The sequence below is a fragment of the Phyllobates terribilis genome, unplaced genomic scaffold (genome assembly GCF_046119375.1).
Source record: "Phyllobates terribilis strain yellow unplaced genomic scaffold, ASM4611937v1 Scaffold_2__4_contigs__length_985480577, whole genome shotgun sequence".
NCBI classification, from domain to species: Eukaryota; Metazoa; Chordata; class Amphibia; order Anura; family Dendrobatidae; genus Phyllobates; species Phyllobates terribilis.
The window spans coordinates 781,453,653-781,478,383 of record NW_027362762.1 but is presented as its reverse complement, the minus strand read 5'-3'; the positions used below and the strand labels follow the sequence as shown (position 1 = coordinate 781,478,383).

The 24,731-nt window shown below is 44.2% G+C and overlaps 1 protein-coding gene across 2 annotated transcripts in view; it reads left to right on the top strand.

Annotated features, from left to right (window-relative positions):
• Positions 1-3,284: 3,284 nt before the first annotated feature.
• LOC141228928 (interleukin-5 receptor subunit alpha-like) overlaps positions 3,285-24,731 on the top strand; it is a 115,220-nt gene continuing 93,773 nt past the window's right edge. For both annotated transcript variants that reach the window (XM_073667365.1, XM_073667364.1), the window contains exons 1-6: positions 3,285-3,436; positions 4,616-4,715; positions 6,770-6,924; positions 12,112-12,244; positions 20,270-20,381; positions 20,464-20,639. In XM_073667365.1, the coding sequence (XP_073523466.1) occupies positions 4,637-4,715; positions 6,770-6,924; positions 12,112-12,244; positions 20,270-20,381; positions 20,464-20,639 (655 nt within the window). In that variant the 5' untranslated portion in view covers positions 3,285-3,436; positions 4,616-4,636. The remainder of the gene's footprint in view (positions 3,437-4,615; positions 4,716-6,769; positions 6,925-12,111; positions 12,245-20,269; positions 20,382-20,463; positions 20,640-24,731) is intronic.

Genomic DNA, 24,731 nt, shown 5'->3' with positions numbered 1-24,731 from the left:
GATGATCTGGGTAGACGGTCTGGCAGACAACACAGGTAACTGGTACATTCTCTGGGTAGGCAGGCTAGCCTGGCCAATAGACAGACTGGCGGGTTTGGACCGTAGGCAGACCGTCGGGCTGGAGAGTGTACTTGGCTGGCAGAGACAGGTAGCAGGTAAAGGCTCCGGTTAAGGGGACTGGCCAAGCCCATAGACACACTGACGGGCTGGGCTGTAAGCAGACTGTCGGGCTGGACTGGTAGTCAGGCTGGCGGACTGGACTGGTAGTCAGGCTGGCGGACTAGACTGGTAGTCAGGCTGGCGGACTGGATGTCAGACTGGCAGCGGGACCTGAGGGCTGAAACAGAGTTAGTACACAGAGCTACAACCTTGCACGGGCACCTCCATTATGGAGGAGGTGCCTTTTATATGAGAAATCCTCCGGGCATTGGCCGGGGACTCCTTAGGACGGCGCGCGCGGCCCCTTTAAGAGGGAGGGAGCGTGCGCGCACCCTAAGCACAGTGCTCGGGAAGCTGCGCGCGCCGGCAGCAGCAGGAGAGCTGGAAGACGCCGGGCCAGGAGCACGGTGGTAAAGGGGACGGCGTCTCTGCCTGTCAGGGGGCAGAGATGCCGATATTACAGTACCCCCTCCCCTTTACGCCCCCTCTTTTTTAGGCCTGAAAAAAAAATTTTAAGAAGAAGCGGGGCGTGGATGTTCTCCCTGGGTTCCCAAGTTCTCTCCTCTGGGCCAAACCCCTTCCAATCCACCAGAAAAAAGGTTTTTCCTCTTACCCTCTTGGTGGGCAAAATATTCTCTACCTCATAGATGTACTCAGCGGAGACTGGAGCTGGGGAGGTACCTGGATCGTCGGAAAAAGAATTAAGAACAACCGGTTTGAGGAGAGATACGTGGAAGGAGTTGGGAATCCGTAAGGTGGCTGGGAGTTTTAACTGGTAGGCCACTGGATTGATTTGCTAGAGGACTTCAAATGGACCAATGAACCGTGGACCCAACTTATAGGAGGGTATTTTGAAACGAACATGTTTGGAGGAGAGCCAAACATTGTCTCCTGGACGGAATTGAGGTGGGTCCAGACGTCTCTTGTCGGCATGTCTCTTCATCCGCTCGGAGGATTGAAGAAGTGCTGATCTAGTGTCCTCCCAAATGGTGGAAAATTTGCTGACCAGAGACTCCGCAGCAGGATTGTCCACTGAAGCGGATACGGGAAACGGAATCCGGGAGTGTTGACCGTAGACCACAAAGAACGGGGACTGGGAAGAAGATTCGCTCTCATAGTTGTTATAGGAGAACTCGGCCCATGGTAGGAGCTCTACCCAATCGGTATGGTGAGCGTTGACGAAGTGCTGGAGGAAGCTGGTAAGGATCTGGTTGATACGTTCCACTTGGTCATTGGACTGAGGATGATAAGCAGAGGAGAAATCCAGGGTGACATCCAGCAGTTTACACGTAGCTCTCCAGAAGCGCGAAGTGAACTGGACCCCTCAATCAGACACAATGTGGAGGGGTAGGCCGTGGAGATGAAAGATGTCATGGATGAAGTCCTTAGCCAGCACAGATGCAGACGGGAGACCAGGCAGAGGGATAAAGTGGGCCATTTTAGAAAAGCGGTCAGCGACCACCCTAATGACAGTTCAACCGGCAGAAACAGGGAGATCAGTTATAAAGTCCATAGCAATGTGTTGCCACGGGTCAGCAGGTACGGGAAGAGGCAGGAGACGGCCGGCTGGAAGATGTCTGGGAACCTTGTTGCGGGCACAGGATGAACAGGCCGTGACGAAGTTCACAATATCCTTGCGCAGGGAAGGCCACCAGTAATGCCGGGTAATGAGCAGGAAGGTCTTCCTCTGGCCAGCATGGCTGGCTAGTTTAGATGAATGACCCCAGTGAAGAACCTTCTTATGATCCGGAACCGCTACAAACGTCTTACTGGGTGGGAGACGAGGCAGGTCCAAGGGAGCCACATTCATCACTTTGGAGGGATCGATGATATGTATAGGCTCCTCCTCTTGATCGGAAGACTGGAAGGATTGGGACAAAGCGTCGGCTTTAACGTTCTTGTCCGCAGGGCGGTAATGTAGGGTAAAGTTGAAGCGGGCGAAGAACAAAGAACATCGGGCCTGACGCGGATTGAGTCTTTGGGCATTTTGTAGATATGCTAGGTTTTTGTGGTCAGTGTAGATGACCACCGGGTGCAGAGCCTCCTCTAGCAGGTAACACCACTCCTCCAGTGCCAATTTGATGGCTAGCAGTTCTCGGTCACCTATGGAGTAGTTGCGCTCGGACGAGGAGAAGAGCTTGGAGAAGAAGCCGCAGGTTACTATTCTCCCGGACGGAGATTTCTGGGTGAGCACCGCTCCCACTCCGGAAGAGGAAGCATCAACCTCCAGAAAGAACTGTTTGTTGCAATCCGGACAGTGCAGCACTGGGGCAGAAGAGAAGGCTTGTTTTAAGGAGAGGAAGGCCTCCTCCGCTTTGGACGTCCATTCCTTAGGATTTGCTCCCTTAAGGGTGAGCGCAGAGATGGGTGCAGTCCGGGAAGAGAAATGTGGGATGAAGAGGCGGTAATAGTTAGTGAAGCCCAGGAATCGCTGAATCGCCTTCAACCCCTCCAGTCGGGGCCTCTTTAAGATGGCAGAGACCTTCTCGGGGTCCGTCCGTAGACCAGTCTTAGAGATAATATAGCACAGGAATGGAAGAGAGGTCTGCTCGAAGAGGCATTTCTCAAATTTTGTGCATAGGTGATTCCACCTGAGCCTAAGCAAGACCTGACGAACATCCCTCCGGTGTGTGGGTAGATCCGGAGAGAAGACCAAGATGTCGTCCAGGTACACCACCACGCATGAATATAAGAGGTCACGGAAGATGTCGTTAACTAGTTTTTGGAAGACGGCTGGAGCATTACAGAGGTCGAAGCACAGTGCCCGGGAAGCTGCGGCGCCGGCAGCAGCAGCAGGAGAGCCGGAAGACACCGGGCCAGGAGCGCGCCGTTAAGGGGGATGCGTTTCTTCCTGTCAGGGGGCAGAGACGCCGATACTACAGTTCTCACAGCTGGATGAAGCTCTCTGACACTTACACATCATAGAATAGAAATGGTAGCTCCCTTCCCCTGTGGTTACTGAAAAAAAAATTATAAAAAAATAAATGTTAAAAACAGTACATTTTATTTTGCGTAAAAAATAATTCATTATAATATTTAAACAATAATGAATACAAAAATAAAAGCTATGACACATTCCCTGCAATGTAGTAAGGGGGAGTGGAAAGGATTCTAAAAAAAAGGAACGCTACTTCTGCATTTGTGGTTCTAAGCAAAAGTTGGGTGATTTTACAATGGTGTCAGTCTCAGAATAGACAACTCTTTTGGATACTGCTTTGCCTAGGAGCCAGATGCATAACCCAGCAAGTTGTCATGGGGAAGGTATAATGCAAGAAAGGTAAGCTAGTAAGTCTTCATAATGGGTTCTATATTTAGGGAGATGGACAAAATATTTTGGTTTGCTGCTGAATGGTCTCCCAGATGCAAAGGTTCATCATATGGTGAAACTGGTCGATAAATTACTGGCTTTCATTTGGGTAAAAACTGCATTCTGAAGACATCTTGCACTTGAATAGAAAGGATTTGTTGTGCTTTGGGGAGATAAGTCTCACAGGTCGCAGAGTTTTCAAATTAGTTATGAGTGAAAAGGATAAGGGAGAACATAAAGGGCTAGACAGAGCAATGAGAGCGGTCAGGTCTATAGGGGTCAGGTCTATATTGCTGGATGAAGATATAAGCTGTCAGGGGGAATAATGGTTGTGGATACCAAGATCCATGAGTTGTATCTCTGGTGTGTTGCCAATTCTTAGTTGTAGGTTTCCAAGTAAACTTTCCTAAGGAATTATTGTTGTTATTAGCCAATTGACATTGACATCAAGATTGCAGACGGCAAGCACCACATCCCATGTGGTTTTGGACCTTATATCCTAGATCATAATCAGGCATTACCCCTTCTAATTGTTCCATGCAACTCAATTTATGAGGAATTCTAATTTCAACCTTAAACCAGTAAATGCTACTAGCATTGGCGCAACATGGGTTGCTTGCGCCAAGGGCAAAGCAAGCATTTTCCGTATCCTAACCTGTGAACAATTAACACTTCCTAAGTCCCTTCCACTAGTTCAGTACTGAACATCTTATCCCTCAAGCACATATATTTAAAAAAAATAATGATGAATCTGCCCTTTGAACCTTTTTTTTTAAATGAAATCCAACATAAAATTGAAAAAATATAAAGTTATACACTGTTATGTTTTATACATTTTTTATTGCATTATGTTGTTTTTATCTATTTTATTATCCTAGCCCTAAACCTAACCCTATCTTTGACCCTAGCATTATCCCTAACCTTAGTCCTTGCCCTAAATTTATTGTTAACCCTAACCTTGTCCTAACCGTAACCTTTAAACTAACTTTAAACCTAGTTTTCAGCCTAACCCTAACACTACTCCAAACCCTAGACAGGATTAGAAAAAGTACGTAAAAACATAACAATAGTACTTTGTTTAGTTTTTGTCATTAAATTAATCTGAAATAAACAAAATTGTGATATTTACACCTTTTTATCATTTTTCAGATCTGAATAGGATAAACAAAAATGGATTTCAGAATTACCATTCAATTTATTTGCATACTATGTCAGTGTGCTCATTTACACCTGTGCTGCAACCTTGCTGGTAAGTCTTATTGGTGGAATCGCTGTTAAAGGGGTTGTCCACGACTATTTTTTTTTTATTATGTGCCTAAAAACTAACATCCAGGTAGCTGCTAAGAGAGGCAACTACATGCATGTTCTATCCTGCACCAGCTCAGAATGGTCACCAATCACTCCTGCCAGCGACTCAGCTGCTCCACATCAACAGAGCAGCTCTTCCTCTTCCTGGATGCTCTGTCGACAGTGCGTGACTGCTGACATCATACTGATTGACAGCCAGCTCCTTGCACTTAGGCAGCTGGGAGCAGACTGTCAATCAGTATGACACTGTAAGGATAGCCGTCAACATATATTCATGGATAACCTCCTTAATTCCTGCTATGTTAACCCACTGGATCTCTACTGAGAAGAATAACAGTTAAGAAAGACATTTTTAGAAATTTAGGGCCATAATATGATAGAAAATGATACAGCGTTACCACCACAAATCAGGTTACAAACGCACCAGCATCTTTTTCTGTGATGTTTTTTTAATTTTTATCCTAAGTTAGCGACCATAATATGATACAAATGTATTGAATACTAACATTATAAGTATGAAGGGCCCAAAATTCATTTACTTAACATGTTTTAAAAATAGTCCTATTACTAGTATGGACCTAAGCCTGAAAATAATTCCTTGCAGGAGGAGTATTCTATTTCACCTGTAGAGTTTTTAAAGGGGTTGTCCATCCAGACAGTCATAGACTGACTGATTTTAAGTTAATGCTGGTGCAAACTTTTCAATGGAAAACTACTGCAAATATTTTTTTAGCCCAAAATACTTGCATTTAAGTGAAAAAAAATGTTGTCCCAAAGGTAGAAAGCCCCTATAAGTATTGGCAGAAGGTTGGCACAATGTCTGGAAATGCTTGTCATTTGAATTCTTGAATGGATAAATTTCAGCAAACTCAAAAAGTTATTTGTTTATTGGTGGGGCCCACCAAATATTAATAGAAACATCTACACCTAATGGGAATTGGTCCCCTCCATATATAACTCATGTCAACACATCCCTCTCTCCTGTCTGCAGCACTCACATGTTGCACACAATGTTACACAGTAGGGAGCAGCTCCTTCAGACAGGAGAGAGGGATGAAAGCAAGCCCACACTGACACTGTGTATGTGTGCACTCGGTTCCTGCAGTGTCAGTGTGGATAATCAACGCCAAGAATTCAATTTCGGCAGCATTTACTCTTGGTAAGTAAACACTGTTAATCAAGCCAAGAGGAGGTGCATGGCATGCTGATTGAGGTGGGCAGAAGGGTGCACCAAGGTTGCATCAATTGCATATGAAATACAGCTGTTTTTCTGAACAAGTAAAGATGAGAAATCTGTATAAGTAGCTTAAATCAAGTTGCGGTGGTGACAGATTCCCTTTAAATATATATCACCACCCTGTAATATTGTAAACTATGTGCACAAGCTGGTGGAAGGAGAATCCAGAATCTGCTTTACTTTTAGACCCTGATTCATTATAGTCATCACTGTGACTTCCCGGCTCCTGCACACAAGATCACTACTGGAAAAAATATAGCTGGGAGAAAAAAAGCTTGCCCGGCGCCTGCACTTACACCTCCACTGCTGGGAGGACATTAACTTTATTTCTCCTGGCAGCGTTCAGGGTTCAGTCATAGGGGTGTGGCCAGCAAAGGATCAGTAACCGTGCACCCACCAATGACTGACATAAGGCTCTAATACTGAGCTGCTGTCAGTCTGTGCGAAGAGCATGGTTGCAGCCGATGCTCTCTATACACAGAGTGGTGACTGAACGCCGGCACCACCCTCATGACTGAACGCTGCCCGGAGGAATCAAGCTCAATTTCTCCTGGCAGCGGGGCTATAAGTCAGCTACAGAACGCTATTAAACTGCACATTAAACCCTTCCCTTTAAAGTAGGTTTGACGTTTTTGAAGCCAAAAATGTCAGTGTGCAACTAAACGGATTGCCTTCCCGAATAAAGTACAGTCCTCTAAAATAAAATTGCAAGACAAACATAGTAGAAAAAATAAAAATGCTTTCTAAATTTCTTTCAGAGCTTGAATATGACTTGGAACCCGAAAATCTATCACTGACAGTCACAAACAACGAAGCATTTTTGACGTGGAGCAGTAATATTTCTAGGGAAAACTCTCATGACCTGTTTTATAAGTTCTACTTGGAAAGTCAAGAATCAATATTTTTAACTAATGTAAGTTGGATTTATTTTTTGTAGTTTAACTGTTTCTAGTATCTAACGTGAGCTACCTTTAAGGCCCCTCCTTTCTGTTTTTATTCTTTTCACTATTGTTTGCTCTTTAAGGAAGCTTATGCACTAATTTTTCTGTCAGGTGTCCAAAAAGACCTATTTACAGCATTTTCTACCCTCTGGTTGAGCCTTTTTGTGACAGACATTGACCAAAAGATGCAGTTGTTCATTTATTCCAAACTGCAGATCTGAATTCTGGCCCACAAAAAAAAAAATCCCAGATCAGGTGACACGTTGAGGCAAAATCAAAAAGCGATTTGTCAATTCAATTTATGACATTGTCATACAATGTGACAACCATCACAGACCAAGACAAGTGATTCATAAAATGGTTGTTGCCTAGGTTACCGGTCACTGCTGCAACCTAGCAGTGGTGGCCAAACATGTGCTGTGCTTACAAGCTCTTTCCAGTAATGTTTTTTGTAATACGCTAACTCCGGTTCCATCACTGGAGCCCTTTAGCTCCTGATCTGGCCAGTTTCAGTGCAACTGTTCTCCTTCAATGCTGCAAAGGCAAAGCTGCCTCTACTTGTAGCACCAAAGTGTGCACACTTCTGGCCAGCGGTGTGACAATACTGCTGCTTTTCCGAATTGTCAATCGGCTCCCTGGCTAGCGGGAAGCCAAGAGGCTGGGGAGCAGTGCACTCTTGAAAATTTTAATCCCCTTATGATGCATCTTCTACTCAAGCCCCAACTAGACAAAAACTGTTCTCTCAATATAAGGATCAAACACTTGGATAGCTGAGAATTTAAGGGGCTGTCCGGGCTTGAGACAAAAGTCTGCAGTCACTCTATGTGACTACAGTCTACCAAAAGGTGACAGCGTGCAGTGCGCATGCTGTCACAATTCCCTGGTATTCCCAGTGTGAAGAGGGAATCTGCAAACTTCTTAATAGAAGAAATTCGAGACGAGGCAGATGAGTTTAGTCAGCATGTGACCTCAAGTCTGTAAATCACGGGCACACTGTCTTGATTCTGCAACTCTATGCAGACTTTTGTACCAAGTGCTGACAAGCCCTTTAATACACACTTGTGTTTCCTTTTTCTGCTTTGAAAAGGGTTATTCTCATGTTGTAAACTCAGAATAGGCAGGGAAACATTGCTAAACAAGGAAAGCTTGTACTTCACTTCCTAGCTGCCTCCTTTCTCCTGTTATCTGGCTTTGAGTGTTGTAGCCCCCAGTAGTCTCCCAGCAGTGGCCGATAATGCACAGTTCACACTGCTACTGACCATGATCCAGAGCATGCACATTACCTCCTGGCCCTGGCCACCTATCTCCTGCCCCATTCATTTATATAGAGTAGCTCATCTCCCATTCATCACATTTACTGCTTGATATTTACATTCACCCCCATCACACCCAAGATTAAGAAGCTGTCCCTGCCAGCACATTTATGGACATCAGATCGATATACTATCACTGCATTTCCCACAAAGCTTCAGATGTAGCAGAACAAGACAATACTTCACATAACTGCATCTGGAGCAACGATGCTGCTGGCTTCAACTGTCAATCAAACTGTAACACCAGTGTCCCCAAACCAACTAGGAAGTTTGGGAGGCTGCGGTGCGACACGTTCCTGAAGAGAGAGGATAAGCCAACTTCTTTAAGTCCTTTTTGCAAATAAACATGCTATTACATCTTATTGCATTAACCTACTCACAATAGACAGAATTTGTAACTGATAGATGTGCTTCTACTGTAACATCTGGGATCAGAGAAATCTCTGATCCTGACCATTGAAATACTTGCTCTGGTTAATGATGATCGCAGCATATGAAGAATTTGAGAGAAAGACAGAGCTTCATCTGTCAGCCATCAGCGCCCAGATGCCCATGGCATTCCTGGGCCGCCGGGAGCTTAAAGGGATCCTATCATGTGACAAAATGCTAGTAGCCTGCAGATATGGGGTTAATAGCATTCAGAAGCCATGTGACTGACCACCACAATGAGAGCCCAGCTGTCGGGTTGAAATTAACATTTTTCCTCCCAGCAGCCTCAAGCTTTTAATCTGCGGCTTGAGTCACCGATTAGTACAAAGTGCGCGGTGCGTGTAACCCCAGCACTGACTGACAGCTGGCTCAGTACACAGCACTGCCGTCTGTCAGTCAGTGCCGGGCTGTGGTTACTCACTATGTACTGAGCTGTGACTCAAGCCATGCTTTTATGACTAAAAGTCCGAGGCTGCCAGGAAGAGAAAGTTCATTTCCTCCCAGTAGCCGGGCTTACTTTAAAATAATGAAAACAATGTTAATAATCACATTTTTAATACACCTTTTAAAAATAAGATATATTTGGTATCCTTGTAATCATAACAACCCATACAATATAGTGAACAGTTTATGGTGATAGGTAAATGGCTTAAAAAAAAGCGGTGATTGTTTTTTTCCCCATTAAAGACATAAAAAGTTAACACAAATGTAAAGATTACATGCGTGCCTAGCAAAATGACAATTTAAAAAATTGTAAAAAACATCAGATAGTGAAGCTTATGTTAAAATAAAATAGTGATAGCTGTCTGAACAAGTGCATCATAAAAACACAATTGTGTATCTGCATGTGTTCTGTGCATATTTTATTAATGCTTCTGTGCATGTTTGTACTATGTAAATATGTGTGTAATGTGTAAAGACGTTTATGATGTATTAGCATGTGAATATACATGTAAACTTTGGACTTGATGGATGGGGTGTCCAGACACAAGTCATGCACAGGGGCCCTTTATTGTCAGTATCTATGCTTGAACACAGTATATACAATGGTGTGAAAAAGTGTTTGCCTCCTTCCTGATTTCTTATTCTTTTGCATGTTTGTCACATTTAATTTTTCAGATCACAGAGCAAATTTAAATATTATACAAAAGTAACACAAGTAACCACAAAATGCAGTTTTTAAATGAAGGTCTTTATTATTAAGGGAAAAAGAAATCCAAATCTACAGGGCCCTGTGTGAAAAAGTGATTGCCCACTAAACCTAATAACTGGTTGGGCCACCCTTAGCAGCAACAACTGCAATCAAGCATTTGCGATAACTGGCAATTAGTCTTTTACAACGCTCTGGAGGAATTTTACCCCACTCATCTTTGCATAATTGTTGTAATTCAGTCACATTGGAGGGTTTCCACACAAGAACCGCCTTTTTAAGGTCATGCCACAGCATTTCAATCGGATTAAGGTCAGGACTTTGACTAGGCCACTCCAAAGTCTTAATTTAGGTTTTTTTAAGCCATTCAGAGGTGGACTTGCTGTTGTGTTTTGGATCATTGTCCTGCTGCATAACCCAAGTGCACTTCAGCTTGAAGTCACGAACAGATGGCCGTACATTCTCCTTCAGGATGTTTTGGTAGAGAGCATTATTCATGGTTCCATTTACCACAGCAAGTCTTCTGGGTCCTGAAGCAGAAAAGCAGCCCCAGACCCTCACATTACCACCACCATATTTTACTGTTGGTATGATGTTTCTTTTCTGAAATGCTGTGTTACTCCTACGCCAGATGTAATGGGACATACACCTCCCAAAAAGTTCAACTTTTGTCTCGTCAGTCCACAGAGTATTCTCCCAAAAGTCTTGGTGATCATGTTTTTTCGCAAAACTGAGATAAGTGTTTATGTTCTTTTTGCTCAGCAGTGGTTTTTGTCTTGGAACTCAGCCATGCATGTCATTTTTGTATTCATGAATACTGACCTTAACTGAGGCAAGTGAGGCCTGCACTTCTTTGGATGTTATTGTGGGGTCTTTTGTGACTTCTTAGATGAGTCGTTGCTGCGCTCTTGGGGTAATTTTGGTCGGTCGGCCACTCCTGGGAAGGTTCACCACTGTTCAATGTTTTTGCCATCTGTGGATAATGGATCTCACTGTGGTTCGCTAGAGTTTCAAAGCTTTAGAAATGGCTTTATATCCTTTTCAAGACTGATAGATCCCAATTACTTTGTTTCTCATTTGTTCCTGAATTTCTTTGGATCCTAGTATGATGTGTAGCTTTTGAGAATCTTTTTATCTACTTCACTTTGTCAGGCAGGTTGTATTTAACTGATTTCTTGATTGAGAACAGATGTGGCAGTAATCAGGCCTGTGTGTGGCTAAGGAAACTGAACTCAGCTTCCCAAAGATGTGATAAACCACATTTAATTTATGCGTTAAAGGGGGCAATCATTTTTTCACACAGTGCCCTGTACTTTGGATTTCTTTTTCCCTTAGTAATAAGGACCTTCATTTAAAAACTACATTTTGTGTTTACTTGTTTTATCTTTGTCTAATATTTACATTTATTTTGTGATTTCAAACATTTAAGTGTGACAAACATGCAAAAGAATAAGAAATCAGGAAGGGGTCAAACAGTTTTTAACACCACTATAGTATATATTGATTTATATATTATGTAGTGATTTGGTGCCTTAGAATGACTACAGAAATGCATGTTAATCCTAGAAAACCCATCTAAGCTTATTGCACAATTCCATTTAATTTGTTATTGTGTAGTTTATACTCTATACAGCATTTTGGCCAAAAGTTAAGGGGGTTTTCCAGGATTTTTTTATTAGCATTTTATAGACATCTTCTGCATGAAAATAAGAAAATGAGCTGTACTTTTCCCTGTTTCTCCTCCATAGCCAATGCTCCTGGTCTTTATGGACAGTGCTGCGGAGGTCAGTGATTGGCTGAAGTGGCCACATTCTGCAGTTGTGATGTCACCACTGCAGCTCTGTACACATAGGCCATGGGCAGTGGTGGAGAGTCAGCCCTGGAGTCCAGGGGGGAAGTGTAGCTAATTTTCTTAAATTTTATGCAGATTATACCTTTAAAACAAAATAAATACCCTGGAAAAACCCTATTTAAATTCATAATTACTCACATCTGAGTTAGTGACCATGTAATATATTCCTGGGCATCAGGCAAGTTAAAAGCAAGAACTTGGCGATATCTGTCTGAAATGCGTCAGCTTTCTTGATGTACTGTATGTTTTGCATATGATTGCTTTTAACGTGTTGGAATAAAGATTTTTATGCATTTAATAAGTTTGATGGGGTTCTCAATATTTATGTAGGTCTACATTACAGAACAATAGTCACTCAATTTTCTGACCCTTTTGTGACAAAAGATTTTAGATCCAACTGCTGTTTCTTTTGCAGGTAAACGTATATGAGGGAAATGCAGTCCTACGTCTGCCCGACTATACAAGCAGTGAAGTTTGTGTGAAGGTGGTTACAGCTGTTAATGGTGAAGAATGCAAAAATACTTCAGAAATAAAATGTGTTATTCCAGGTAAGATGACTAACCTTGTTGAAACGGAGCATCAGGGCCAGGACGAGGGGTAGACTGGGTAAGAAAAAAACTGTTAGCACTTCAGGCGCTGCCAAACATTTTTCTGAATTGCATGAAGGACGTTTGGAGGCTTTTACTTTTTTTGGATGTGCCAGAGTTAATAAACCCAAACGAGGAGGGGACTGGAAAACATTTTTATTAAAAAATGAGGCATCATGGATAATGAAATTAAATACTAGGTCACCTTTGGGACTTAACTATCGGAATGATCTTATGTATATTTATTATGGTAAAAGAAAAAAATAAAGGATAAAAGAGGAGTGGGGTTTTTTGGGTTTTTTTTTTTTCATATCACTATTTATGGAAAACCTTGAGTGTGTAAAATAACATTAAAAGTGGATAGTTGTCATCCCAGACACATTTTGAATGTTATCCTCTATAGTGAAATGATCTGAATCTGTTCACACTCTGCATTTTTTCTGAACAACTTCAGGACAGATTAGGATAAAGAGATTATAACAAACAGAAAAACTATAAAGAACGTTGAACAGAAAATTACAAAAATGACAACTGTTACGAGAGAAATAATGTAAAAATGTTTTTGATTTTTTGTTCTTTTCTTCTTTGCCTTTATTTCACTCTTATGTTTGCTATGTGAAACAATGTTTTACATTTTGAACATTGCTTATGTTTTGATATTTGAATTTGTTGATCCACTACACATGTGTTTGCATATAATTAATTCATTCTTGTGATGTCACTGAGGGAGGAGTTGGTTAATGGTTTTAAATGAGGAAGCAACATTCAAGGGACATGTTACGATTAAGACTGCTAAAGCCGAAACGCGTCAACACAAGAACACTGTTTGTGACCTGATTTTAATGTTAAATATAATAAATGTACCAAGATTTTCCCGGAGACGCCAGCTTTTTTTCTGTTATATTGGATTAATTTGCCCAGGCCGAGGAACTTGCTGGATCTCCGAAACCTATGCGATGGTGGATGCCTACAATGATGAGCTCATCTAGTTTTCTGCGTAGACAGGGTAGGTACCCATCTAGGGCGCTACGACCTGCCTGCCCGAGGGGGGCGCAGTTTAAAAAAACAGAATTATGTTGCTGAATGCCTGCAGTCGACTGGCACTTTCATTCGGATGCAGGCATTTAGCACAGTGTCGTTCGGAGCGAGGGCACACAGTGGAGCAGTGTCAGTCACTGACGCCACTCACCCTTTTCTCTGCCTGCGCCCTGCTCGTTGCTGCCTCCCCTCACTCAATTGTATTTGCGTCTGTCAGATTTGAGTACAGTTGCTATAAGCGCAGCCGGCACAGGAACAGAGGAGCTGTAATCAGCCCCCTGCTCTGCCGGAAACTGCAGCAGAACGCAGACCACTTCCGGCCTGGGCCCTGTTGGAGACGGTGCATGCAGAAGATGTTGGATGGCACGATGAAATGCCATCATTGCGCCGTCCAGCACCCACTTCTGTGCTTCATAGAAGAGTAGAACGGTTGCCGAGGTGTACAGGGATTAGGTGAGTATAAGTTTTTTTTTTATTCTTATATTATTTGGCCATTAATTGGGGAACATTACAAAAGGGGTTGTGGGGGAACCTGATATGAGAGCTTTGAGGAGCATAATATGAGAACCTGGGGGGAAATTGATATGAGGAGCTGCGGGGGGACATGATATAAGAGGCTGCTGGTGGACCTATATGAGGGGCTGTGGGTGGAAATTACATGAGGAACACTTTATGAGTAGCTGTAGCGGACATTATATCATATATAGGCAATATCATATATTGTTCTTGCACAATGGCCCTCTTCTGTATGCGTCCACCAGTGACTCACAGTATAGTGAGCGGTGAGTGTAACCAGGGGTGGATTAAGAGTAGCAAGGGCCCCGGGCAGTTTAGAAGGCGCGGGCCCCCCCCACAAACACACACACCTGATTTATCACGTGACATGTCACATGATCCCCTGTGATAGATCATGTGATAGTTCACGTGAAATTAATTTGGCACAATATTAATTACAACATTTTTTTTAAGGCTGTGTGCCCACTATGCGTTTTTTAAGCGTTTCCGCAGCGGCAATTCCGCTGCAGAAACGCTTAAAAAACGCTTGGTAGAAGGCCTGCCATGTTCCCCAATGATAATCCGCATGTGCTGTGTACATGCTGCGGAAATTTCCGCTGCGCATTATCATTGCGGAAAAATCCGCAGCATTACCAATTATTTTGCGGAAGCGCGGCGTTTTCGCCGCCATTGACTTGCATTAGAACACATGGAATCCGCATCCCTGCATCTGTACATGCGGAATCCATGCGTTTCAATGTGCGAATGGTACCCGGGTGTGGAGGACAGGGGACTCTCCTCCGGACCCGGGTACCATAGAACCTGTAAAAAAAGAATATATACTTATCTTCTGATGGCCCCCGGTGTCTTTATCCGATGCGTCCTGGCTTGCCGGCAGCTCACGATGGTCTGAAAAGGACCTGCCGTGACGTCATTTAGTCATGTGACGGGTCACGCGACCGCTGACGTCGGCAGGCCATCAGAAGGTAAGTATATATTATTTTTTTTTTACCATTCTTTTACGGTCACATTATATAAATCCATGCTGGTTGCATGGATTTATATAGTGTAACCAAGTTGTCAAGCACTTTCCAAGTGATGCTAAAATCGCTTGATAACCCGCATGCAGAAATGCAAGTGAAGAACGCTTCACATCCGCATGTCCCTGGCAGGAAAAACGCATGTACAATCCGCATGTACAATCCGCATGTGCAATCCGCATGTACAATCCGCATGTACAATCCGCATGCGTTTTATATGCCAGGGAGATGCTGAAACGCTCAAAAAAAATCCGGAACATTTCTGTATCGTGGGCACATAGCCTTACATTAATTGTATGACTCAATATTGAGCACACGTAGCCATCTATACACAGCGGGAGGCTGGACGGTGCCATCTATACACAGCGGGAGGCCGCACGTAGCCATCTATACACAGCGGGAGGCCGCACGTAGCTATCTATACACAACGGGAGGCCGCACGTAGCCATCTATACACAGCGGGAGGCCGCACGGAGCCATCTATACACAGCGGGAGGCCGCACGGCGCCCCCCCAAGAGACAGCAGGAGGCCGCACGGCGCCATCTATACTCAGCAGGAGGCCGCACGTAGCCATCTATACACAGCGGGAGGCCGCACGGCGCCATCTATACACAGCGGGAGGCCACACGGCGCCCCCCCCAGACACAGCAGGAGACCGCATGGCACCATCTATACTCAGTGGGAGGCCGCACGGCGCCATCTATACACAGCAGGAGGCCGCACGGCGCCATCTATACACAGCGGGAGGCCGCACGGCGCCCCCCCCAGAGACAGCAGGAGGCCGCACGGCGCCATCTATACTCAGCAGGAGGCCGCACGTAGCCATCTATACACAGCAGGAGGCCGCAGGGTGCCATCTATACACAGCAGGAGGCCGCACAGCGCCATCTATGCACAGCAGGAGGCCGCACGGCACCATCTATGCACAGCGGGAGGCCACACGGCGCCCCCCCAGAGACAGCAGTAGGCCGCACGGTGCCATCTATACTCAGCAGGAGGCTGCACGCAGCCATCTATACACAGCAGGAGGCCGCACGGTGCCATCTATACACAGCAGGAGGCCGCACAGCGCCATCTATACACAGCAGGAGGCCGCATGGCACCATCTATACTCAGCAGGAGGCCGCACGTAGCCATCTATACACAGCAGGAGGCCGCACGGCGCCATCTATACACAGCAGGAGGCCGCACGGCGCCATCTATACACACCAGGAGGCCGCACAGCGCCATCTATACACAGCAGAGGGCCGCACGGCGCCATCTATACACAGCAGGGGGCCACACGGCACCATCTATACACAGCAGGAGGCCGCACGGTGCCATCTATACACAGCAGGGGGCCGCATGGCGCCATCTATACACAGCAGAGGGCCGCACGGCACCATCTATACACAGCAGGAGGCCACACGGCGCCATCTATACACAGCAGGGGGCCGCATGGCGCCATCTATACACAGCAGGGGGCCACACGGCGCCATCTATACACAGCAGGGGGCCGCATGGCGCCATCTATACACAGCAGGGGGCCACACGGCGCCATCTATACACAGCAGGGGGCCGCACGGCGCCATCTATACACAGCGGGAGGCCGCATGGCGCCATCTATGCATAGTGGGAGGCCGCACGGCGCCCCCCCAGAGACAACAGGAGGCCGCATGGCGCCAACTATACTCAGCAGGAGGCCGCACACAGTCACGCATGCAGTCGCACACACACACAAACATATACAGACATATACATACACGCATAAACACATTTGAAATGCAAAAATACATATAAACAGACATCACACAATGATATCTGCCTGCACACACACACACACACATACACACATACACATACACATACACACACAGACTCACCATCCCCCGGCTCCATTCCTCCTGCCTGCTTTGACTTCTCCGTTGCAGCAGTGCAGGCCGGGCGCGCACGGCGTGACGTCACAGCTAGGAGACACGGCCGCTCACAGGGAAGTTAACTGCTGCAGTGCTGGCCCGGCCGATGAAGAAGTAGCGGCGGCCGCTGCTGGGGGAGCGGTCCGGGGCCCCCCCTCCCGCCACTGCTACTGGTATGTGCCGCGGCGGCCCGCACATATAATGAGTGCAATCTGGCATTAGACACCCCGCCCGGAGCCGCGGGCCCCCTGTAGGCTCGGGGCCCCGGGCAGTAGCCCGGATTGCCCTCATTATAATCTGCCTATGAGTGTAACCACTCCATGTATGTCTTGATGACTTAAAGTGTTTGGTTAAATGAAGGATAAGAGTTCATTTTCACCCTTTAGCAGCATTTCCAGTAAGGCAGCCTGGCATAATTTTAACACTATATACCTGCAGATAAATAGAGTTTCCCAGCATGACAGGTTCCCTTTAAATCTCCTCCACTTTGATGCAACTGAATTTATGTTTCTTTCATCATCCACAAACTTAAAAAGCCACATGTGAACATACACTAATGCTTCATAATCAGATAACTATTAGTGTGGGACTCACTCATAAGAGAACGACTCCCAGTAGAGGATGTTAGAATCCAGCTTAACTGGCACTGATTATGTATAGTGAAAAAATCACAGCAGTCCCGGTATTTCCCACGAAATGTGTAACTTTTTCATCCAAGTCACGGTCACTGGTAAGCAGAGCTCGGTTTGCTACTAGGCACTGGGAGGCAGCAGCTTGATGATGGCAAGTGTGGTGCAAGCTGCTCACAATGAAAATTACAGGTAAAGATTTTTTTTACAGCCTCCTCCTTGCCCCACAGAGAACTTGCCATCAGAATCGACATCTTTTCAAGGGGGAGAACATTTCACAACCCAGGAGAAAGAGAGGGAATATATGAAATTCTCCTCCCTCTCCTCTGCAGGTTCTTAAAGGGAATCTGCCAATAGAATCAACGTTCCTGAGCCATCTACCTGTATATGGGAACGCAGATCATAGAAAGTTGAATAAAATTATACCTTAATATCTGTGGTCTGATCTTTTATTCCAGAGAAATCTATGTATTTCATTGATCTCCCTGAGAATCTGGGAGGTTATTGTAAGTGAAACGGGGAGATACCAGAGTGAGACATGTAAATCAAGAGACATAAAACTACACAAAGCAAATGGGAGACATTTATTAACATCCTAAATAGGACCTGTGTACAATATATACCTTATGGGAATAAACATGCTAGAAATAGGAGGAAACCACTATGGCTAAATAGAGCTATAAGGGGCGCAATAAGTGACAAAAAGAAAGCATTTAGAGAACTAAAGCAAGTAGGTAGTGATGAGGCATTAAATAAATATAGAAAATTAAATAAATTATGTAAAAACCAAATCAAGGCAGCAAAGATTGAGGCAGAGAGAATCATTGCCAGAGAAAGTAAAAATAACCCCAAAATATTCTTTAACTACATAAATAGTAAAAAACTAAAAAATGATAGTGTTGGCCCCCTTAAAAATAGTCTGGGTGAAATGGTGGATGAGGATGAGGAAAAAGCCAATATGCTAAATGATTTTTTTTCAACCGTATTTACACAAGAAAATCGCATGACAGAAAACATGATTAGTGATAACAAAAATTCTCCAGTAAATGTCACTTGCTTAACCCAGCAGGAAGTACGGCGGCGTCTAAAAATCGCTAAAGTTGACAAATCCCCGGGCCCGGATGGGATACACCCGCGATTACTGCAGGAATTAAGTAACGTCATAAATAGACCATTATTTTTAATCTTTAAAGATTCCATAATAACAGGGTCTGTACCACAGGACTGGCGTATAGCAAATGTGGTGCCAATATTCAAAAAGGGGACAAAAACTGAACTTGGAAATTATAGGCCGGTAAGCTTAACCTCTACTGTGGGTAAAATCCTGGAGGGTTTCCTAAGAGATGCTATACTAGAGTATCTGAAGAAGAATAACCTCATGACCCAATATCAACATGGGTTTACGAGGGACCGTTCCTGTCAAACTAATCTGATCAGTTTTTATGAGGAGGCAAGTTCTGGACTGGACCGAGGAAATGCAGTGGATGTTGTGTATATGGACTTTTCAAAAGCTTTTGATACGGTTCCACACAAAAGGTTGATACATAAAATGAGAACAATGGGGATAGGGGAAAATATATGTATGTGGGTTAAGAATTGGCTCAGTGATAGGAAACAAAGGGTGGGTCTCAGTTAACAGTGGGGTACCACAGGGGTCAGTATTGGGCCCCCTTCTTTTTAACATATTTATTAATGACCTTGTAGGGGGCATACAGAGTAATATTTCAATATTTGCAGATGACACTAAACTCTGCAGGGTAATCAATACAGAGGAGGACAATTTTATATTACAGGAGGATCTATGTAAACTGGAAGCTTGGGCTGATAAAAGGCAAATGAGCTTTAATAGGGATAAATGTAAGGTAATGCACTTGGGCAGAGGAAATAAAATGTATAATTATATGCTTAATTGTAAAACACTGGGCAAAACTGTAACTGAAAAAGACCTGGGTGTATTGGTGGACGACAAGCTCACGTTTAGTGGCCAGTGTCAGGCTGCTGCTGCAAAGGCAAATAAAATAATGGGATGCATTAAAAGAGGCATAGATGCTCATGAGGAGAACATAATTTTACCTCTATACAAGTCATTAGTGCGACCACACTTAGAATACTGTGTACAGTTCTGGTCTCCGGTGTATAAGAAAGACATAGCTGAACTAGAGCGGGTGCAGAGAAGAGCGACCAAGGTTATTAGAGGACTGGGGGGTCTGTAATACCAAGACAGGTTATTACACTTGGGGTTATTTACTGTGGAAAAAAGAAGGCTTAGGGGTGATCTTATTACTATGTACAAGTATATGAGGGGACAGTACAAAGACCTTTCTACTGATCTTTTTACTCTGAGGCCTGAGACGGGGACAAGGGGGCATCTTCTACGCCTGGAGGAAAGAAGGTTTAAACATAATCACAGACGGGGATTCTTTACTGTAAGAGCAGTGAGACTATGGAACTCTCTGCCGCATGATGTTGTAATGAGTGATTCACTGTTAAAATTTAAGAAGGGCATGGATGCCTTTCTTGAAAAGTACAATATTACAGGTTATAAATACTAGATTCCTTGATAGGGCGTTGATCCAGGGAACTAGTCTGATTGTCGTATGGAGTCGGGAAGGAATTTTTTCCCCAATGTGGAGCTTAGTGTTTGCCACATGGGTTTTTTTTGCCTTCCTCTGGATCAACAAGTTAGGCTATGGGTTGAACTAAATGGACTTAGTCTTCCATCAACCTTAAAACCTATGTTACTATGTTACTATGAGTCAGCTGTCAGTCATTACATGTCTCACACTGGTAACGCCCCCTTTCCTTTCAAATAAGCTGTTAAGATAAACAATTTACAAATCTGTAGATTCATAAAAAGATAATAACCAACAGTGTGTCATATTTCACAGAAACAATGGACATTAATATTCAATGTGTTGTTTACAACATATTCTCTATGACATGTACATGGACCTATAGTGAAAACGCAACATATAGCACTGAGAACACGCTTTCTTTATGGTAAGTGTAAGATTATTTGTATCGATATTTGTAAAATATGTTTCCTCAATTTAAATGATAGAATATTCTCTTTTTACTGCAGGCAGGACACAACCAACATCAACTGCGAGCAATACGTAAATGACGTGAAAATGAGGAGAGGGAAATGCACATTTCATGATTTAAACATAGATTATTTTAAGGATGTGACTATCTTTTTGAATAGAAAAGGTTCTGAGGGATATGTAATAAAAGATTGTTTCAAACCTGTAGAAAAAGGTAAAGTAGAACTTTAATTATACGGTAATGATATCCTAACACTCTATTACGCTGATAAATTAGACATGGCACTTAGAAACGAGCAAATCGAGTCACAGAAATCTGGTCCCCCAATAACACAACTAGTCGGAGGCCACTATATGGTAACCCTGAGAACTGCCTCTTACCTGCCAGCATTCCTCCTGATTAGTAGGCTGTTGTAACATCATATGTGTGCCATAATACAACAATGGCATTGCATCAGGCTTACAAACCAGAAGAGGTACCGAATACTCTAGCAGATGAGAGACGGTTCACGGGGCTCCTTTATAGTGGCCACAAACTACTGATGTGGTCACTGGACCAGAGTCTTGAAAATCTATTGGCTTATCTCTACATGGCAGCATTGCCCTACAGTTGTCTGTGGCCAAAGGGGTACAAACTCACCTGTGAGTTGCTACCCATCAGCTGTAACATGGGAGGTAGAAAGTTTTATTTTAAAGTATGTAATAATGTACAGAGCCATTTCCCAACATGGTGCGCTTCATTTTACATACGCAAGATGTGTAAAACTATCATTCTGTTTCCCCACCACCATGAACCCACTGAATTTGTTATAAGGGCTTGATGTTTATGAAAAGATCATATAGGTGCCTACTAAATGTAAGCAGTGTACAAGATGAAAGTTTACATATTTAAAAGAGAGTTCAAGGTCCGTGATGATTTTCTCATGTGTACTTTGCTTTACTTGTGCTATAATGACTTCCCTACTAACAGAGACAAGAAATGAGTACAAAAATAGTAATTACTAGTGTTGAGCGAACATGCTCGACACTGCTCGGTACTCGCCCGAGCATCACGCTACTCGGGATGTTCGGCGAGCACCGAGCATTTCCGGGTTACTCGGGCGGGAGCTCGGGTCTCCGCCCTGCATGTTTGGCGCTCTTTACAGAGCCAATGAACATGCAGGGATTGCCAGCCAGTCACTGTAATGCCGCAGCCATGTTGTTTGTGGGCATTACAGTGATTGGCTGGCCGCACAGCGTCACCTCGAGTATTTAAAACCGGGCGCCGCCATCTTGGACACAGTCGCTCCAGATCAGACAGCGTAGGGACAGCGCTGCTGATTTAGGGAGAGATATATCCTGCAAAATAGTTAGTGTAGGGTCTGAAAAGGCTGCCAGATCAAACAAACAGTCCTTCTGAGGACTAATATCCATCCCAGGTATATCAGGCAGGCAGGCAGGCAGGCAGGCTGTATAGGAGACGCAGTGGTTATACCAGCAAACGCTGCATTACAGTCCTGTGTGCTGCTCCTGTTGCTGAAATTGCTGGACTTAGCTCCAGGTCCCGGGGGCCAGGAAAAATCCTTTTTTTTATCTAAATCCTCTTTTTTTTTTCCTCCTTCACAATGTACAAATAACCATCTTATTAACCTTTTGGTGCCCCCCCCCCCCCCCAAAAAAAAGTGTGCCTCTGATTTTTCAGACACAAATATATCTGTTAAAAATAGTCTGGTGTAGGCCAGAGAAATAGAAGTGTGGTTTTGCAGTTCTATGGGCCATTTGTATCTAAAAAAAACAGTTTGAGTGTGTCGCTCACTGTTCAGCCGCAAATATATATATATATTTTAAAAAGCCTGGTATACACCAGTAAATTATTACTGTGGTTTTGATGGTGTAGGCCAGAGAGACAGAAGTGTGCTTTTGCTGTTCCACGGTAAAAAATCTCTATTATCCTGCTTTTTGCATTTTTTGCTGTAAAAAAAAAAAAAAAATAGTGTCTCCCTGATTTTTCAGACACAAATATATCTGTTGAAAATAGTCTGGTGTAGGCCCGAGAAATACAAGTGTGGTTTTGCAGTTCCACAGTACAAACCTCTGTATTATCCACTTTTGGGCCATTTGTATCTAAAAAAAACAGTTTGAGTGTGTCGCTCACTGTTCAGCCGCAAATATATATATATTTTAAAAAGCCTGGTATACACCAGTAAATTATTACTGTGGTTTTGATGTTCCACGGTAAAACATCTTTATTATCCTGTTTTTGGCATTTTTTGCTGTATAAAAATAATAATAGTGTCTCCCTGATTTTTCAGACACAAATATATCTGTTGAAAATAGTCTGGTGTAGGCCAGAGAGACAGAAGTGTGCTTTTGCTGTTCCACGGTAAAAAATCTCTATTATCCTGCTTTTTGCATTTTTTGCTGTAAAAAAAAAAAAATAGTGTCTCCCTGATTTTTCAGACACAAATATATCTGTTGAAAATAGTCTGGTGTAGGCCCAAGAAATACAAGTGTGGTTTTGTAGTTCCACGGTACAAACCTCTGTATTATCCACTTTTGGGCCATTTGTATAAAAAAAAACAGTTTGAGTGTGTCGCTCACTGTTCAGCCGCAAATATATATATATTTTAAAAAGCCTGGTATACACCAGTAAATTATAACTGTGGTTTTGCTGTTCCACGGTAAAAAATCTCTATTATTCAGGTTTTGGTAGTTTTTTCCGTAAAGAAAAACAGTAGTGTCTCCTGACTGTTGTGACACAAAAATATATCTGTTGAAAATAGTCTTGTGTAGGCCCGACATCCCAGTGTGGTTTCGCAGTTCCACGGGTCAAATCGCTGTACTATCCAGTTTTGGGCCTTTGGTATCTAAAAAAAAAGCAGTTTGAGTGTGTCGCTCACTGTTCAGCCGCAAATATCTCTATTTAAAAAAGTGTGGTATACCCCAGTAAACAATAACTGTGGTTTTCCTCTTCCACAGTTCTAATCTACTCTTTATTACCCTTTTTCCAATGATAGTGCAAGTGTAAGATATTTTACTTCATTTACAATGGGCAAGGCGCGTGGCAAGGGACGTGGAAGTGGACGTTCTGGTGATGGTTCGTGCAGAGGACGGGGCCGTGGCCAAGGTGAAAATGTGCCACAACCAACAGCCACATCTTCTCGCTCCCACTTCTTGACCGAATTACTAGGGAAGCACAGAACAACACCAGTATTGAGAACTGATCAGTGTGAACAGGTTATTAATTGGATAGCAGACAATACTTCCAGTTACCTGGGCACCACCACCTCCGGTCTGTCTTCCACACGGTCAACTCTTAGTAGCCGTGAGACTCGACCGCATACTCCTCCTCACCCTGATGCTCCTTCCTCCCATCATGCCGAGTGTCGTCAGACAGCAAGTGATCCCACACTTGGACACTCTGAAGAGCTGTTCACTGGTCCATTTCCATATTTGAGCCCTTCGCCTGATACGCTTGAAGTTGTGGAAGAGGAGATCCCATGTTGCGATGCCCAAATATTTGAACAGCCACGGCCACAGGAAGTCGACGTTGGCAATCTGTCACAAGAGGTGGACGATGACGAGACACAATTACCAGGAAGTGAGGAGGAGGATCGTGGTGCGCAAGTGGAAGAGGAGGAGGTGGTGGATGATCTAGTAACTGACCCAACGTGGAAGGAGGACATGCAGAGTGAGGCCAGCAGCACACAGGGGGAGGGAGGCAGAGTATCGCAACAGGCAGGAAGAAGCAGTGTGGTGGCCGCAGACAGAAGGCAGGCAACCGTTCCCCGTAACACCAACACGAGGGACGTTGCCAGTACAAGCGGTAGGTCTTCCAGAGTCTGGAATTTTTTTAAAGACTCTGCTGATAACCCCAAAAAGGCCATATGTTCCACCTGCCATGCCAGCATCAGCAGGGGTGACAAAACTACCAGCCTGACCACCACCAGCATGATCAGGCACATGGCAGCAAAGCACCCGACTTTGTGGGGCGAAACCCAGGGTCAACGACCAGTGTCAGCGGGTGTCACCACTGCTTCTTCCACTGTTGTGCGTGCAATAGAACCCCCTGTTGTGTGTGCAAGGCAATCCCCTGTCCATACTGCATGTAAAGATGCCCCCTCCTCTCAGTTTTCACTTGTTATGGCAGTTTCTCAAGAAACAGCATCAACGTCCACGTCCCACCGCAGCGTTCAATTGTCCATATCCCAGACCTTTGAATGAAAGCGGAAATTCGCAGCTAACGCCCCACAGGCCACAGTCCTAAATTCGCACATTTCACGACTGCTTGCATTGGAAATGCTGCCTTTGAGGCTGGTGGAGACGG